The 15,967-nt window shown below is 35.3% G+C and overlaps 1 protein-coding gene and 1 pseudogene across 3 annotated transcripts; one reads left to right on the forward strand and one right to left on the reverse strand.

The window, feature by feature from the left end:
* The first annotated feature begins 3,139 nt into the window (after positions 1-3,139).
* On the forward strand, positions 3,140-5,776 carry LOC143553041 (DNA-directed RNA polymerases II and V subunit 6B-like; annotated as a pseudogene). Its single transcript, XR_013138762.1, has 6 exons — positions 3,140-3,189; positions 3,273-3,306; positions 3,397-3,575; positions 3,642-3,693; positions 5,391-5,458; positions 5,546-5,776. The product of XR_013138762.1 is annotated as a DNA-directed RNA polymerases II and V subunit 6B-like (transcript).
* Positions 5,777-7,420: 1,644 nt separating this feature from the next.
* Positions 7,421-15,754, reverse strand: LOC143554524 (uncharacterized). 2 transcript variants are annotated; one of them, XM_077044257.1, is made up of 6 exons: positions 15,429-15,754; positions 14,642-14,819; positions 8,936-9,033; positions 8,235-8,331; positions 7,687-7,772; positions 7,421-7,612 (listed from the first exon to the last, which is right to left on the reverse strand). In XM_077044257.1, the coding sequence occupies exons 1-6, from the start codon at positions 15,657-15,659 to the stop codon at positions 7,559-7,561; spliced, it is 744 nt and encodes a 247-aa protein (XP_076900372.1). In that variant the 5' UTR covers positions 15,660-15,754; the 3' UTR covers positions 7,421-7,558. The 2 variants fall into 2 exon arrangements, with proteins under 2 accessions (XP_076900372.1, XP_076900378.1); XM_077044263.1 differs by lacking the exon at positions 7,421-7,612 and adding an exon at positions 7,855-7,905.
* Between the last annotated feature and the right edge of the window lie 213 nt (positions 15,755-15,967).

Genomic DNA, 15,967 nt, shown 5'->3' on the forward strand with positions numbered 1-15,967 from the left:
CTTTAGGCCACAAAAATTTCAAGGCCCCCATTATTTTAAAAATTAATTATGTTAAATATACGGTCTAAGCTTACATTCAAATTTTCCGTGTGTTTTAGTGGCAAGATTTTCAAATTGTTCTTACGAAACCCCCCTGTTCCATCCAACGTCACTGCCTTTTTTAAAATTTCTTAGGAGTTTCTTTTTTCTTTATATTTTCAATAGTATGTAGATAAGAATTTTTATTATAAAATCATTTAATACTTGATTAGATTATAGATAGTAAAGGTTTTGAATGACCGTAAAGAATACTCAAATATGTGATCAACATGATGTTTTTACGGTTGTTGGTCTAAAAGAAAATTATAAAAAAGTATATAAAATGTATTGATTATTTGAGAATACCCGCATGTAGTACGTTAAATTATATAAATCTCGTGAACTATAGCATATATGATGGTTGGTTATTTTGTATATACTTTAGTTCGTTTATTTATTAGTTTTAACTGTTTATTGTGGGAAATTCGATACTTCATACGTGTCTATTGTATTTCAGGTCACAGACGTTAAAGCAGCTAATTTGGACCTGCTGAGCCACGTGATGAAGACACGGGACATCCAGCACGCAATTCAAGAAGTTAATATTTTGGAAGCTGATGAGAAGACCCATCGCGATACGCGATGGGCATGCTTGAAGACCTATCGCGTATCGCGATGGGATTTAAATGAAAGTTTGACCATGGTCCATTGCGATACGCGATTGACCACAGAAGACCCCATCGCGTATCGCGATGGGTGACGCAGACGGGAAATTAGGGTTTTATGTTATTTTCATGAAGCTCGAACCTATCTTCCATTATCTTATTCCAGGCGATTTTCAGAGCAAGAGAGAGACGATTCCACTATTCCGGATCATACCGAGGCCACGTTTATGTTCCATATCATCATTATTAAAGATTACATGATCTCGAGGCTCGGCTAATCTCTCCGTTTCATTCCCGGGATGTAAAGTTTGTATTTCATTTAGTTTTTAATGTAACCAAGAATAGACTATTTGTAATTATCGTTGATTGATCTATGAGTATTGATATTTAGTATTGTTGTGCATTCAATCGATTTAGGTTTACGTTGATCATAACGATTAGTTTGCTAGTTGCTATAGTAATTGCTCATGGGGTTGTTTGACTAGATTGAATACAACAAAGCACACAATTGCCCTTAGTTGAGTCACACTGGCAGAGACCGTTTGATAACCAGTGTCGTGTGTTAGCGATTGTTGGTGCCTAAGGTTTAACTTGTTAATAAGTCTTTAGTCAGTTTGTGATAATTAATCGGTTAGGTTGTATGAGAAACTGTTAAATTACATTCTTGAACCCGGGGGATGATTCATCTTTGTTAATTACTTGAATTCGTGAATTTGCTTAATCATTATTAAAACCAACTTACTTGCTTATGTGATCAGCACTAAAACATATTACTTCATAATATTGAAACTTGTTTGCACGATTTACATTGATCACATACTCCTTGTGTTCGACACCCTACTTACCCTAGCTTTCTTAGGTGATTAAGAACTGATATTACTTGTTTTTTACTAGACAGCGGCAATCTAGCATTAATATATAAGTCAGGTGATTTTAATAAGTAAAAGACCCCACCAAGTTTGCTTGCACATGATATTATTGAGCGAATAAAATATTTCATAACTTTATCGTATTCTTGATATGTTGTAAATCCAATATTATTTTATTTTTCTATTGCGTATGTCTATTTTTGTACTTTTCTCTATATATGTGATATTCGTTACCTTCTTTTATGCATGTTTTTTTTATTCTTTTGATACACAACATGGCCGTGAAGACGTTAACGAATGCAATTGACGTGAGTTATTTTATGACCTAGCAGGTCAAGCTCACTTAACCAACTTTGTTTTAATTTGAGATAACCAACTTTATTTGATTAGAATTAACCATTTGGTTAAAAATTTATTAGGCCTTTTACGGGTTAAATCATGTAAAATACTAAAGGCGAAAGCCCAGAACAAATTTTGTGGGAAGGTCGACGTGAAGCTTACTTTGCTTTAGGCCTCCAAATTGGTTGAGCCGACACTGCTGTCATATCAAATAACTCAATTTCATCTTTAATGGTAAAGGTGCCCTTTAGGTTCTCTTAGTTACCTACTAAGTTGTCACATTATTACCCATTTCTTCTTTAAATTTAATTACTTAAATTATAATAATAATAATAATAATAATAATAATAAAATATTTGAATAATTAGATGAGTGAATAGATAATATCTAAAATAAAAGTGAACTAGATTTTAAAAAATATAAAAACATAGAATTGCATTACCTATTCAATGGATTTTATTTTTTAGTTGGATTCTATAGAATTGTTTTTTTTTATCAAGTCTATTGATATAAATAGATATTGGATTTCTTAAAACTAAAATAAAACCTAAAAGGCTGCTATGAAAAAGTTGGACTTTAAATTAGATATTTTAAAAATTCAAATAAAACCTAAAGGTTACTACCATTTACTTCATAACTAAAAAGGATGATTATATGAGTTTCATAAATAATAAAAATTAAAAGATTGACTCATACATTAATGGTTATTAAAACAATAGTTAATGTCACAACAACCGGAAGAAAGTAAACCCGGGAAGTCGGATATTTCTTGAACTTGAATTTTAATGCGCCCTTATTTATGGGTATTTTCCATGTCATTAAGGGCTGGAGTTAGCCGAACGCATTGGAGTTAACCTAATATCGTAAGTTTATGCAAGATGGTTCTAAATTTCTATATTGGTAACGAAAGCAACATACGATAAGGTCCAAAATGCTTGTAGCTTTAGCTCGACTTATGAATTGATGTGAATACCCCTCGTCTGAATGGGGTTTAATGGATAAGTATGACTCCGTTAGTCAATTGAACTGAAACTGTAAAAGTTTGTCGATTAGACCAAAACAGTTAAAAATAACAAACCACGAGGACCAAAACAAGAGTTCCCTCAAAATGATAGATATAAAAAACCCGGTTCAATAACCTGCAAACATCAATAAAACCCGGTTCAATTCTACCCCATTTGTGTTTATAACAACTTCATACCCTAATTTCCTCAAAAACCCATCTTCTTATTCTTCCGATCAAAACACACACAACCTAAAAAAATGGCCGACGATGACTATGAGATGGATCTTGGAGGGTAATAATAATAATAATAAATCACCAATCTCGTCTTCTATATCATTTAATTTCAATAAATTCTTAATTTTTATCAATTTACAGGTACGAGGATTAGCCAGTGGAACCAGAACTCGATGTAAGCAACACCCATATGGAATCCGATAATGGGTTTGCATAAAGCTGGTTAATTTTGAATAATAATAATAATAATTGTTGTTCTATATAGGAAAGTGCTGAGGAAGAGATTGACGGTGATAATAAGGACGAAGATGTTCCGGATCCATTGTTGGGTGATGATGATAATAAGGAAGAAGGTGAAGGTGTTGAGAAACCCAGGAAGACGATTAAGTATATGACTAAGTATGAAAGAGCTAGGATATTGGGTACTCGTGCTCTGCAAATTAGGTATTATTATTATTATTATTTGTTTGTTGAAATTGGTATTTGATATTTGTTGGTTTTGGGTTTTAGTATGAATGCTCCGGTGATGGTTGAATTGGAAGGTGAAACTGATCCTCTTGAGGTAATGATGATTCTTGTGGCTGATTTTGACTTTTTGTTGGTCAAAGTATGTTTTATGTAGGGGTGTGCAGTTTTCGGCTAAAACCAAAACTTTGGGTTTCAGAGTTTTCTAAACTGTTTGGTTTTGGTTTTCGGTTTTACGGTTTTTGCCATTTGAGCTTGAAAATTTTAGACTGAAAGAAAATTAAGAATTTAGATAAAAATAATTTTGTTAATTGTAAAATAATAGATTGTTATACATTTGACCAAAAATATTTGAGTTACATATATATTAAAGTCTTATAAATTACTTAATATAAAACATAAAAAAAACAAAAATTTTAGGAATTTGGTTCAGTTTTTTTTGAGTTTTATTACATGCAAAACGAAAACCCAACCGTTAGTTTGGTTTTTACAAAAACGAAAAACCAAACCGTCGGTTTTTGTTTCGGTTTCGGTTTTTTTGGTTTTTTTTTTCTGATCAGTTTTTTCGGTTTCTTGCACACCCCTAGTATTATGTCAGTGTGTATATTTCTGATGATTCAGTGGAAGTTAATCGGTTTTCGTATGTGTTCTGTGTAAGGATTTAAGGAATACGTGTTTCGTATGCTTTTTATACGAACGTTACAACATTGTTAGTTGATTGCTGTTTTTAAATGGGCGGGTTAGGTAATGGATTAGAACGGAGTGATATTGATGTGTGCAATTACACAAGCACATTGTATCAGTTTATTTTGAGTTATTATGAGTGATTGCTAAATATGATTACAAACAGCGTTGTAGAACTCAGTAGGCGCTACTCGGTCAGTGGGGTGCCGGCTATCGATTAATAAGTATAGACTTACAAATACTAAGATTTTGACCAAAATCTGACCGATTTGTTGGTTCGATTAGGTGAATCGAATTGGTGGCATACCAATTAATCGGTGACTAATCACGATTTTTACAACACTGACTACAAATACTATTTTATTACAAAATAAATCAAACTTTTTATTAAAGCGATTTTGGATTCTATTAAAAAGTAATATTAGAAATAGAATAAAAATTCATTAACGCCCAAATTTCACTTATTAGTTATTAGCATATTAGAAATAAATTAAAAAATAGTATCATGAAGTCGTGACGTTGGTAAAGCCCCCTCTTTTCCTCTATATAAGGTGTGAAATTAACAAATATATTTACCTCAACTTCATTTAACAATCAATAACGATGCCTTTTCAAGACGTTCCCCTTATGGCAACGATAGCGTTCATGTTCTATATGTTCCTCCTGTTGCTGGTCACCTTTTTGTTACTAGGTAACTGCATGTTGAATGACATCAACCTTCTGCAACGATGGTCGGTCATCATTCAACTTGCGGTTCCCTAGTATCAAATAGGTGACTGGAAATAGTAGGAACGACATGAACGACAACAACGCTATGCGTACTATAAGGGTAACATCTTGAGATCCCATCATTGATGATTGTAAATTGAAATTGAGGTGAGTATATTTGTTAATTTTATGTGCTTTATATAGATTAAAAGAAAGGGGTTTTACCAATGTCACATTTATCAAGATATTATTTTTTAATTTAATTCTAATATGTCATCATCATATGGTTAGTTATTAATAACCTATAACCCCTTTGAAATCTTTTCAATAACCCATTATTATTAAAATAAATTATTCTTGAATGAGCGACTGATCAAATGAAAATTTTGTTTTTTTTTAAAGATTGCTATGAAGGAGCTTAGACAACGGAAGATACCTTTCACCATTCGTCGATACCTACCCGATGGAAGGTAAAATATTAATTTAGTTTATTACTATGATTTATGGTGTTCATTATATTATTGTTACAATTTACAATGTGAGGATGTTTATTTCAGCTATGAAGACTGGGGAGTTGATGAGCTAATTGTTGAGGATTCTTGGAAGAGACAGGTCGGAGGAGAATAGTTTGTCCACTTGTTTTGTCTACTGCTTGAAATACTCTATGCATGTTGTGTTTACCGTATCGGTCTAGTGGATGCTACCAGTCTTGTGGTCTGATGAACTTCAACTTGTTTATGATGTTATTATGATTTGCATTTTATGAAACTTGGTTAGTTTTGTTAAGTTGTTGACTTGTCATGTTACATTAGTAAACAGTGTCACCTATAACTTTGCAGTAGGCTCTAGTCTAAATGTCTTCTTACAGTTAAAAAGGTTTTCTTAATAAAAGAGTTTTTGTAAGTATTATAAGTTTGTTGTTTTAAATAAGGAAAATTGGTTTTTATTGGTTCCAACTATTTTATTTTTGCCGGCGATGGTCTTAACTATCATTTTGGTTGGCAACGGTCCCAACTTTCACATACGTTGAATCCACCAGTCCGCGACTAATGGAGTACTAACTCCGTTAGGTAAAATCTGATGTGTCGTCCTAGTTGTCAAAATCAGATGACATGGGCATCCTACGTGGACCGGTTGTGTATTATAACCAACGTTTTATACTTAAACATTATACAAACAGAAATTCCCAAATAATATAACCCTAAATCCCCAAATTCTATCACAATTGGCTCTTCTATCGACACAAATTCTAGTGTTCCACCTGCTGCCCCAACAAGATATGGTCTTATTTCTTCAAGAACCTAAAATATTTAAACAAATGGTAAAGAAAACGCTGCATGCTTGCATACATGTGCATTAAAAATTGATTATCATGACTTCAATTATCGAAATCAGATGTTCAGTGTGTATTATACCTTCTCTATGTTTTCTTCATTCAGTTCAAGGCCAGTTTCTTCATCCGGTATTGGTTCAACAGCAACAATTTCAGGAATCTTTTCCATTAAACGTCGTTCAATTCCCAGTTTCATGGTGGTTACAGCACTTGGACATGAACCACAAGCTCCTTGCAGCCTTAACCGAACCACAAGCTCCTTGCAGCTTTAACCGAACCACATTTTCATCAATCGACTGAAGAGGGAATTAGGGTTCTTGAGTTGGAGAGAATTTGGGGATTTAGGGTGTATAATTTGGGAATTTATGTTTGTATAATGTTTAAGTATAAAACGTTAGTTATAATACACAACCGGTCCACGTATGATGCCCGTGTCATCTGATTTTGACAATTAGGACGACACATAAGATTTTACTTAACGGAGTTAGTACTCTGTTAGTCGCGGACCGGTGGATTCAACGTATGTGAAAGTTGGGATCGTTGCCAGCCAAAATGATAGTTGGGACCAGCGCCGGCAAAAATAAAATAATTGGGACCAATAAAAAACAATTTTCCTTCAAATAATGATTCCCGGCTTGAAAATCAAGTCGGCAGTTTAACCAATACAACTTATTTGTTTCTTTTTGTTATTTGAATATTTAGTTATGTATATATTATATTCAGGAATCATATTTTACAGTTAGAAAACTTTCACTTATATTTAGCGATTCAAAAGATAAATTAACAAAAAGTTTAAACCTGGCAAGGAGGTGTTATAGATGACAAGTAACAATAATCGACTATTTAAAATGTTTTTGACACGTAAGCTATCCACGTCATAGAAAACTAGCGGAAATTTTTTCAATTGGCACAGGATCACTGGAGAAACATACATTCAAAGTTAGGATTATCATGTAAACATCTTTTTGAATTGGAATTAATCCCGACAAATAGGTCAAAGTACGATTTTAAATTCCAAAATTTCTTAAAACTTAAATAATTCAAAGTATATGAAATATGAAATTTATCATGATAAAACAAAATAATAATAAAAAAAAAAAGAATTCTAGAACTTTGTAGCATAATATGCAGAAAAGATTTAATTCTTACAAATCAGTAACATAAAAGTACTATGAATTTTAATCCAATACAAAAGGCTTATAGAACAAGTCAGCACAGTAAAAACATATATTGCTCCTCACTTGTGCAAAACACTTTTCTTGGGCAGTTTAGTTTTTCTCTGGATATATTTCTGCAGTAAATAGTACATAAAAACTTGGTCATCAAAAGGAAGCAAAAACAACATTAAACACAAATTAAGTTTACCTTTTGTCTCTCCAAGGCCTCGACATCTGTCCTCTCTTTCCAGTTGCTCTTGCGTAGTTTTATCGGTCGATTCCCGACATATTTGCCTATAAAATTTTACTAAGTTAATCTAAAACAATCATGTCAAATTTTGGGTTATCTATGTCAAAGACATTAGCTCTATCTAACCTGGACACATCTAATGACCCATTTATCTAAATGGGTTGAGGAGTTGAAGGACTGTAATAAAGTTGTAAACATGTTAAACAGGTTGGTAGGCTGTAATAAATAGATTAAATGGGTTCACGAGCCAACCTTCCAAATTGATCAGGTTAAACATGTCAACCCGAGCATGACTTGTTTATTAAACGGGTTGAATGTGAGTATGCAACCAAAATATGACCATTTTTGTGTCGCGTCTCAGCCCTACTTTACATTATACTATTATAGGTTGTCCCTAATTACTTCTTTAATTACATTTTCAATCTTACTTTACAATAGTAAAATGCTTCTTATTAAATTATGAAAAACTACGCAAAATGTTTGGATGGAAGGAAGAAGAACCTTACCATTCATTTCTTTGAGAGCAGCAGCAAGATCAGATGGGTTGGAAAAGCTCACAAATCCATATCCTTTAGTCTTGCCAGTTCGCTTATCACGGACAACCTAGCACAATCACCATCAATATAATCATCATGTTCAATGATTAGCTTGTCAAAAATTATTGCAAATATTACATGTATTTTTAATATAATCTAACATCGAAGAATTTGATTTAGGGTTTTATACATTCAATATATACTTTAGTTAGCTTTCGACCAATTTGATATGTTTTCTTACAAGTTATTTCATTTTACCTTTTTGACCGGTTGAAGATAAAACATAACCCGAATCGAACCGTTCATAGGTAAATAAAAGCTGAAATCGCCAAGCTCTGGCCCCACCATATAATTTTCTTAGTTTCTTAGATATCAACTCAATTGATTCGTAAGGAACTATTGACATGTCAACAAATTCAGGATTCAGGAGCTTCCTTTGCCTTACCATGTATATCAGTCACTTTTGAGTTTTGAGTATTTCTTTGTTTTTATCTTTCCTTTTCTAGTTTTACATGAATCTATCCGCTAATGCATCAATTATTGCTATTATTTATTTTGTATATTTTGGTTGGTGTTTACTATTTAGTGGTCAAACATACATGAAAACTTATATATATATCACTAAAGGAACATAGATACTACATAATGATGCTCGGTAAAACAAAACTGACCTTAGCCATGTTGAATGAAGGAAATCGTGTGAAAGCTTTTGAAAGAACATCATCATTCACTTCATTTCCAAGATCGCCACAAAATAAACGATAATCATCTGCAAAAGATCACCACAATAATGAAGAAGAAGCCTTTGCTATCAGTAAAGTACATAAAAAATAAACCATAAAAAATGCAAAAAACTAGCAAGGGGGTACTTTCTTCAAAGCTATGAATGTCTTTCGTGGGATAACTTGCAAAAAACTAGCAAGGGGATAACTTGGTCGTTCATCTATATTTATGACAATCAGATGACTCTGATCACCCAATACACTATGTATACGGTATTGATTGTCTTTCGTGTGTGTGACTGCATTTTATATTAGCTATCTGAGTAAATTCCTTTCATCCTATCGTACTTTTCATGTTCTGCAAGTTTATTAACACTTTCCTTAATGCATCCACTTTAAACTACCTAGTTCTATACTATTTTCTACACCATTGCCTACACAGCAATCAACATTACGGACTATCATAATTGCAAATACAAAAAAGATGCATGCACTATTCTTATGGTTTAGATAATTTTAAGAGAAGTAAAATGGCCAGATGAAAAAAATATAGTTTTCTTATCAAGAAAATGAATATTTTCAAAATTTCAACTGTTTGGTTTCAATCTATTGGGTATTATTTTCTTTGAATGATTGAACTAGACATGGTTGATTTTTACACTGTGATCAGGATTGTGACACTCATGCATCCACTAATAATTAAGGGGTGTTTTCTGCTTATTTGAGTGATTTACCATGGCTTTTGGTCCATCTCAAGATAGCAAGGATTGATTTTGCAGGATCAGAAAAACCCGGGTATAAAGTTTTTCTGAATCAAGATTCCATCCTCCTCTCAATAGCTATGAAGAGTTTTGGTGTGCTCAAGTTCCTATAAAGTATGAACATGCTCCATTTGGCAAAAATAATGCAAGTTCCCAATTTCAATGGTTCAACAACAGCTAGTATACGATAACTTTATCTCAAGGGCTAAAAAATCATGCTTTCATGATTTAAACAGCTTCAAAAGTCATATTTTATAATACTTTGGGCACTGTATGGTTTAAAGACAATAAGTGAGGTAATTGTTACTAGTTCAATGTTGACAATTTGTCGCTATGGTAACACAGTAGAGCCTGAAAATTGATCAATCACACAATTTTATGTTTCAACAGCAAAGCAACTCGCTTCCCTCCCAAGTACTAGTAATACTCAAACGAGGTCTATTTTTGTTTCCTAAATCTATACGAGTTCATTATTCCTATTTCTTTCAAACAATAAAATGTATATAAAAGCATTAGACACTTGGTTTTTAATGTGTATTTATATTACAAAATTTTTGCTTGGGTCATGACTCATAGAGCAGATTCTCTTAATGATCTAGGTTTAGACTGTAACATCCCGAAATTTCCAAGTAATATTAATTATGTTACTTAATAATAGAGAGAAAGTTTACCCAGGTTATCAGGAAATAAATAATAGAATAGGAGTTGGTATGGGTCGGGCTAGTGTTGGGTAATGGATGTTGGTTGTGGACTTGGATTAATTAGGATGGGTTAAATGAGAATGGGCCTTAGGTCCATGGGATCTCAGGGATATAAATACCCTAACACCCCAAAATATCTTCATTCTATCTTTATCCAAGCACACTCCACACACACATACACTAACTTCGCCGGAACCGGGCCGAGCCAAGGGAAGAATCGGACTGATCCGAGAGTGAGAGAGGGCGACTAGTTGCGTTAACAAGTTAAAGGAGATCCAAACAAGCCCAAAAAGGTATGATTCTTGATCTTTGAAGTTTAAAGATCCAAGCTTTTTAGTGTATAAACGACCAAAAAAAATAGTCGGGTAGCGTAGTGGGTGATATTGAACCATAGCAAGGGTGTTAAAATCGCTCGAAATGCCGATCAGAAACTAAAACAGCGGCTGCCTGGGCAACTTCGCCTTCATCTGGGCAACTTCGCCTTCAAAGTGACGAACTTCGCCTGCAAGCTAAGTTCGCCTGATGAACTTCGCCTGCAAGCTAAGTTCGCCTGATGGCAACTTCGCTGTAAAGTTAAGTTCGCCTAACTGGTAACTTCGCCTGAGGCCAAGTTCGCCTGATGACAACTTCGCCTGAAGCCAAGTTCGCCTGATGGCAACTTCGCTGTAAAGCTAAGTTCGCCTAGCTGGTAACTTCGCCTAAAGCTAAGTTCGCCTAAGGTTAACTTCGCCTAAAGTCAAGTTCGATTAGAAAATAAATTAAAAACCTAATGAAAAATGTGTTAAGACAGTTAATGTAAATAAAATTTTTCCAAGCTGACCTGGCAGCTCGACCCCAGCCAGGGGCTCTGCCCCTTGGACCCTGCTAGGGGCTGCCGCCCCTAGACCCCGCTGCCAGGGGCGCTGCCCCCGGACCCCCGTTCGTTGTGGGTAGTAGTTAAGACTGGAAAGATGATATGAGTAGTGATAGTTGTTTGATACGTGTACTTGTTATACAGTCAGCCGTGCACAGCTGAAGAAAGGGATTACGATTAACGGTGAACGTAACCGTGTTCAGGTGAGTTTCTAGCCCCATTCCTTGTTATGTTTTCGGGGCTGTGTGCATACTCGATGTGTTGTTAATACATTTATCCTAAGTGATAAGTGTATGTCATATGTGATATGTGTGATAGATATGAATGATTGTTTGTCGGTACGCGAACGATCTTCGGATATTGCGCGTACTGTCAGGTTAAAAATAAAGGTACGAATATTATATATCGTAGATGTATGAATATTTCAAATGAATACTTGTCGGGGCGTGAACGATCTTCGGATATTGCACGTAACGACAAGGGGTATGGTTGTTAAATGAATGAGGTAAAGAATGCCTAGAGTGTTCTTATGTTATAATGTAAGTATGTGTATTTAGGTACACGAATGGCATGTGAGTTCTACGTTCGACATAGTAAGTTAGGATGGCAAATCCCTCTAGCTTATGTCGGACATAGACTCGGCTGGTGATGGCGTAGTTAAGGACTGCGAGCCTTATACGTGAAGTAGATGATATATGTAAACGTAGATAAGGACTGCGAACCTTATACGTAATGTAGATAGGTGTCAGCATAGGAAAGGACTGTGAACCTTATACGTGCTGTATTTGTAGCATAGGGGAGGACTGCGAACCTCGTACGTGCTATGAATTAGGTTGCAACATAGGGAAGGACTGCGAACCTTGTACGTGTTGTGGATGTATGTCAGCATAGGAAAGGACTGTGAACCTTATACGTGCTGTATTTGTAGCATAGGGGAGGACTGCGAACCTCGTACGTGCTATGAATTAGGTTGCAACATAGGGAAGGACTGCGAACCTTGTACGTGTTGTGGATGTATGTCAGCATAGGAAAGGACTGTGAACCTTATACGTGCTGTATTTGTAGCATAGGGGAGGACTGCGAACCTCGTACGTGCTATGAATTAGGTTGCAACATAGGGAAGGACTGCGAACCTTGTACGTGTTGTGGATGTATGTCAGCATAGGAAATGACTGTGAACCTTATACGTGCTGTATTTGTAGCATAGGGGAGGACTGCGAACCTCGTACGTGCTATGAATTAGGTTGCAACATAGGGAAGGACTGCGAACCTTGTACGTGTTGTGGATGTATGTCAGCATAGGGAAGGACTGTGAACCTTATACGTGCTGTATTTGTAGCATAGGGGAGGACTGCGAACCTCGTACGTGCTATGAATTAGGTTGCAACATAGGGAAGGACTGCGAACCTTGTACGTGTTGTGGATGTATGTCAGCATAGGGAAGGACTGTGAACCTTATACGTGCTGTATTTGTAGCATAGGGGAGGACTGCGAACCTCGTACGTGCTATGAATTAGGTTGCAACATAGGGAAGGACTGCGAACCTTGTACGTGTTGTGGATGTATGTCAGCATAGGAAAGGACTGTGAACCTTATACGTGCTGTATTTGTAGCATAGGGGAGGACTGCGAACCTCGTACGTGCTATGAATTAGGTTGCAACATAGGGAAGGACTGCGAACCTTGTACGTGTTGTGGATGTATGTCAGCATAGGAAAGGACTGTGAACCTTATACGTGCTGATTTTGTAGCATAGGGGAGGACTGCGAACCTCGTACGTGCTATGAATTAGGTTGCAACATAGGGAAGGACTGTGAACCTTGTACGTGTTGTGGATGTATTATGGTATAGGGAAGGACCGCGAACCTTGTACGTACCATAAATGGTGAACATAGGTAAGGACTGCGAACCTTGTACGTGTTCACGACCTTGAGTACAGGTATAGACGGTGAACTGTGAACGTACTCTCGGTAGACTGAGGTTAGTGATTGTAGATATGTATGTATGTATGGTAGCAAGTATGTATGTAGAACAGAAGGGTAACTAGTGAAGTATGGATATGTATCTACGGATATGTATGTATGTGTATGTATTGTATGGCGTTCGATTAACTAGAACTCACTCAGCGTAGCTGACTTTTAGTATGCACGCAGGTGAGCTGATTATAGAGTTAGCATGAGGATGACACACGGCATGGATTGAACGGCTGGCATCTGAAGAAAGAAGTAAAGATGTTTTAAATATAAAGTTTTGTGTTATGGTATCAAAGAAAAGATTTAATGTTTTGTAACAAATGATTGATGTTTTATATTCCGCGAAAAGTTTTAATAAACTCTGATTTGAAGAACTGTGTTTATGAGTAAATCCGACGCTAAATTAGGGCCACCGGGTTCGGGGCCTTACATAGACGTGCTTGGATGCACACACAAACTCATACACAAAGGCACTATTGTATCATTAACTACCAATGATCTATGCATAATGGTGTCACACACATGTATCCATGTATCCACTATCCATATCCTTGCAACATAGAGCACAAGTAACCAAGCAACCTTCATTGTTAACCCTCAATGCCACAAAACAACCAAACTGCCGTCAAGTAAATTCACTAAGGTAATGTTAAGCTTCCTTACTTAGATGGATGCTATATTTTCTCATACAACCAGCTATACATAAGTATGTCTATGACTCTAGAAAAAAGAAAACTATTCATGTAACTTATTAAAATTTTAAGATACAATATGCAATACAGAAGCACCTCCCTACAGCTACTCTTAAGAGTATAATTTGGATACTACTCCAAATTCTTGTAATAATACATCATCTATATGCCTAATATCTCAATACAAGTTATTGTGTTCAGTGGAAGATAGCAATCTCTTTGTGAGAACAACCTTTGGTCGTGCTCATGCCCAAATTGTAGGAACACACAGTAAGGCATATGTGTTCCAACAAAGACAATACACTACACATGATCACATAGTACATAACAAAGATAAACTAATGGGCAACTTTAGTCTGCTATCTTGGGTAACCAACTAACTTTAAAGCTGGAAAAACCATCAAAATTTCAAATATGATAGAAGGTAAATCACCTAAGATGCCCCTTTTTACATGTAACGTCAAACACAAAAGTGAACATTCTTAAAGTTATTGGTGCGCCATCAATTTGTCTAGTAAACGAAGTAAATTACCTTAAATGAAAACTTTTATTTAATTGAGTACCTTAAACCAAATAAAAAAATTGAAACTTTGATGGTTTTTTCCAGCTCTACAAAAGTTGGCTATGTATAAAAATAGCCCTAAACTAATAAGTAGTAATGTAAAAAAAACCATACTTTCAGGCCACTCAGCAAGTGTCGGATCCTCCCATGCTAAACCAGCTGCTTTACGCGGTATCGCTTTCTTTCGTACCTCTGCTTTATGCTCCACTTCACTGCTAGCCAATGCAGCCTTCACACTTTCTAGTGCTTCAGGTGTAATCGTCTGTGCATCCCTTTGAAATAACTGTTGTGCCTATTAACAAACCCAAAAAAACAAACATTTTTTCTTAATTTCAACTTGTCAAATCACCCAAAGTAATAACAATAACAATAATGATAATAATAATAATAACAAATTAACAAGCTTTATCCTAAAGTACTACTATTTTACAACATATAAGGCCAATAATCACAATTCTCTCTGATTATCCCCTTAACATTTTGCATTTACCACTACCAGCTTTGAGAAGAGAGGGGTAACCCCTCCCTGCTCAATCAACTCGGTAGGCCCGAAACTTTTAAAACTTATGTATTCTTAATGTTTAAACCCAATTACCCAACTCATTTAAGCCCATTTTTATTAAAAATATAAATAAAATTTGCACAACTCAAATCATATCCCGATAAACCCATCATGAATATAATTGTTTAAACCCAAAATAAATTTAAAAAAAAAAAAAAACTTTTTACTTAAAACCCAAAATTCTTTTCTCTTTAACGATTCTCAGTGACGGCCCTGGCATTTACATAATTACATCTACTCTAAATAAATGTTTCGGAGCAAATAAACTATTCCTCATGTTACAAAACAATGCATAAACATTTAATAAATAATTAATTGGGATGTTGAGAAACCAAGTACCTGTTGGAACTGAGGAAAGTAGACTCCGGGTACGGAACTAGAGGGAGCAGGAGGGTAGACTGGTGGCGGAGCAGGGTACTGAACCACCGGAGGTGGCGGCGGAGGAGCTGCGGAAGGATAGGTTTGAGATTGTTGAAGGTGGAATGGCATGGGGAAATAGGAGCCGTTGGTGTTGGAGTATGTGAATTGGGATGATGATGAAGAAGTTGAAGCAGTCGGTGGATTCGACATGTTATGTTAATTTTAGTAAAGAAAGGATTCAAATTGGGAATGAATTGGAGTGAAAAGAAAAATTAGGGTTCTTCGATTTGATTCAGAGGAAACTGGAAGATAATAGTATATTTTCAATTTATGAATTATATTATTCTTTTTCTATTAATCTGATTTTTAATAATTTATTATTATTATTATTATTACTAGACGGGTGCCCGCGCGATGCGGCGGGTAACGAAAATCATAGTAATCATGTAACAATTAACGAACAACGTTTGAACCAATCATCACCTTTGGTCAGCCGGTTTCCGAATGTTTAAACAATA

Source organism: Bidens hawaiensis, unplaced genomic scaffold (genome assembly GCF_021521415.1).
Source record: "Bidens hawaiensis isolate Kalapana, Puna unplaced genomic scaffold, B.hawaiensis_p1.1 tig00001032_1, whole genome shotgun sequence".
Lineage (NCBI taxonomy): Eukaryota > Viridiplantae > Streptophyta > Magnoliopsida > Asterales > Asteraceae > Bidens > Bidens hawaiensis.

Excerpts from the sequence above, each read along its gene's own strand:
- LOC143554524 (XM_077044257.1), bottom strand. The coding sequence starts at position 15,659 with ATGTCGAATCCACCGACTGCTTCAACTTCTTCATCATCATCCCAATTC. Across the intron at positions 14,820-15,428 it reads ACTTTCCTCAGTTCCAACAG|GCACAACAGTTATTTCAAAG; the intron begins GTACTTGGTTTC and ends GTTTGTTAATAG. Across the intron at positions 7,613-7,686 it reads AGGCCTTGGAGAGACAAAAG|AAATATATCCAGAGAAAAAC; the intron begins GTAAACTTAATT and ends TATTTACTGCAG.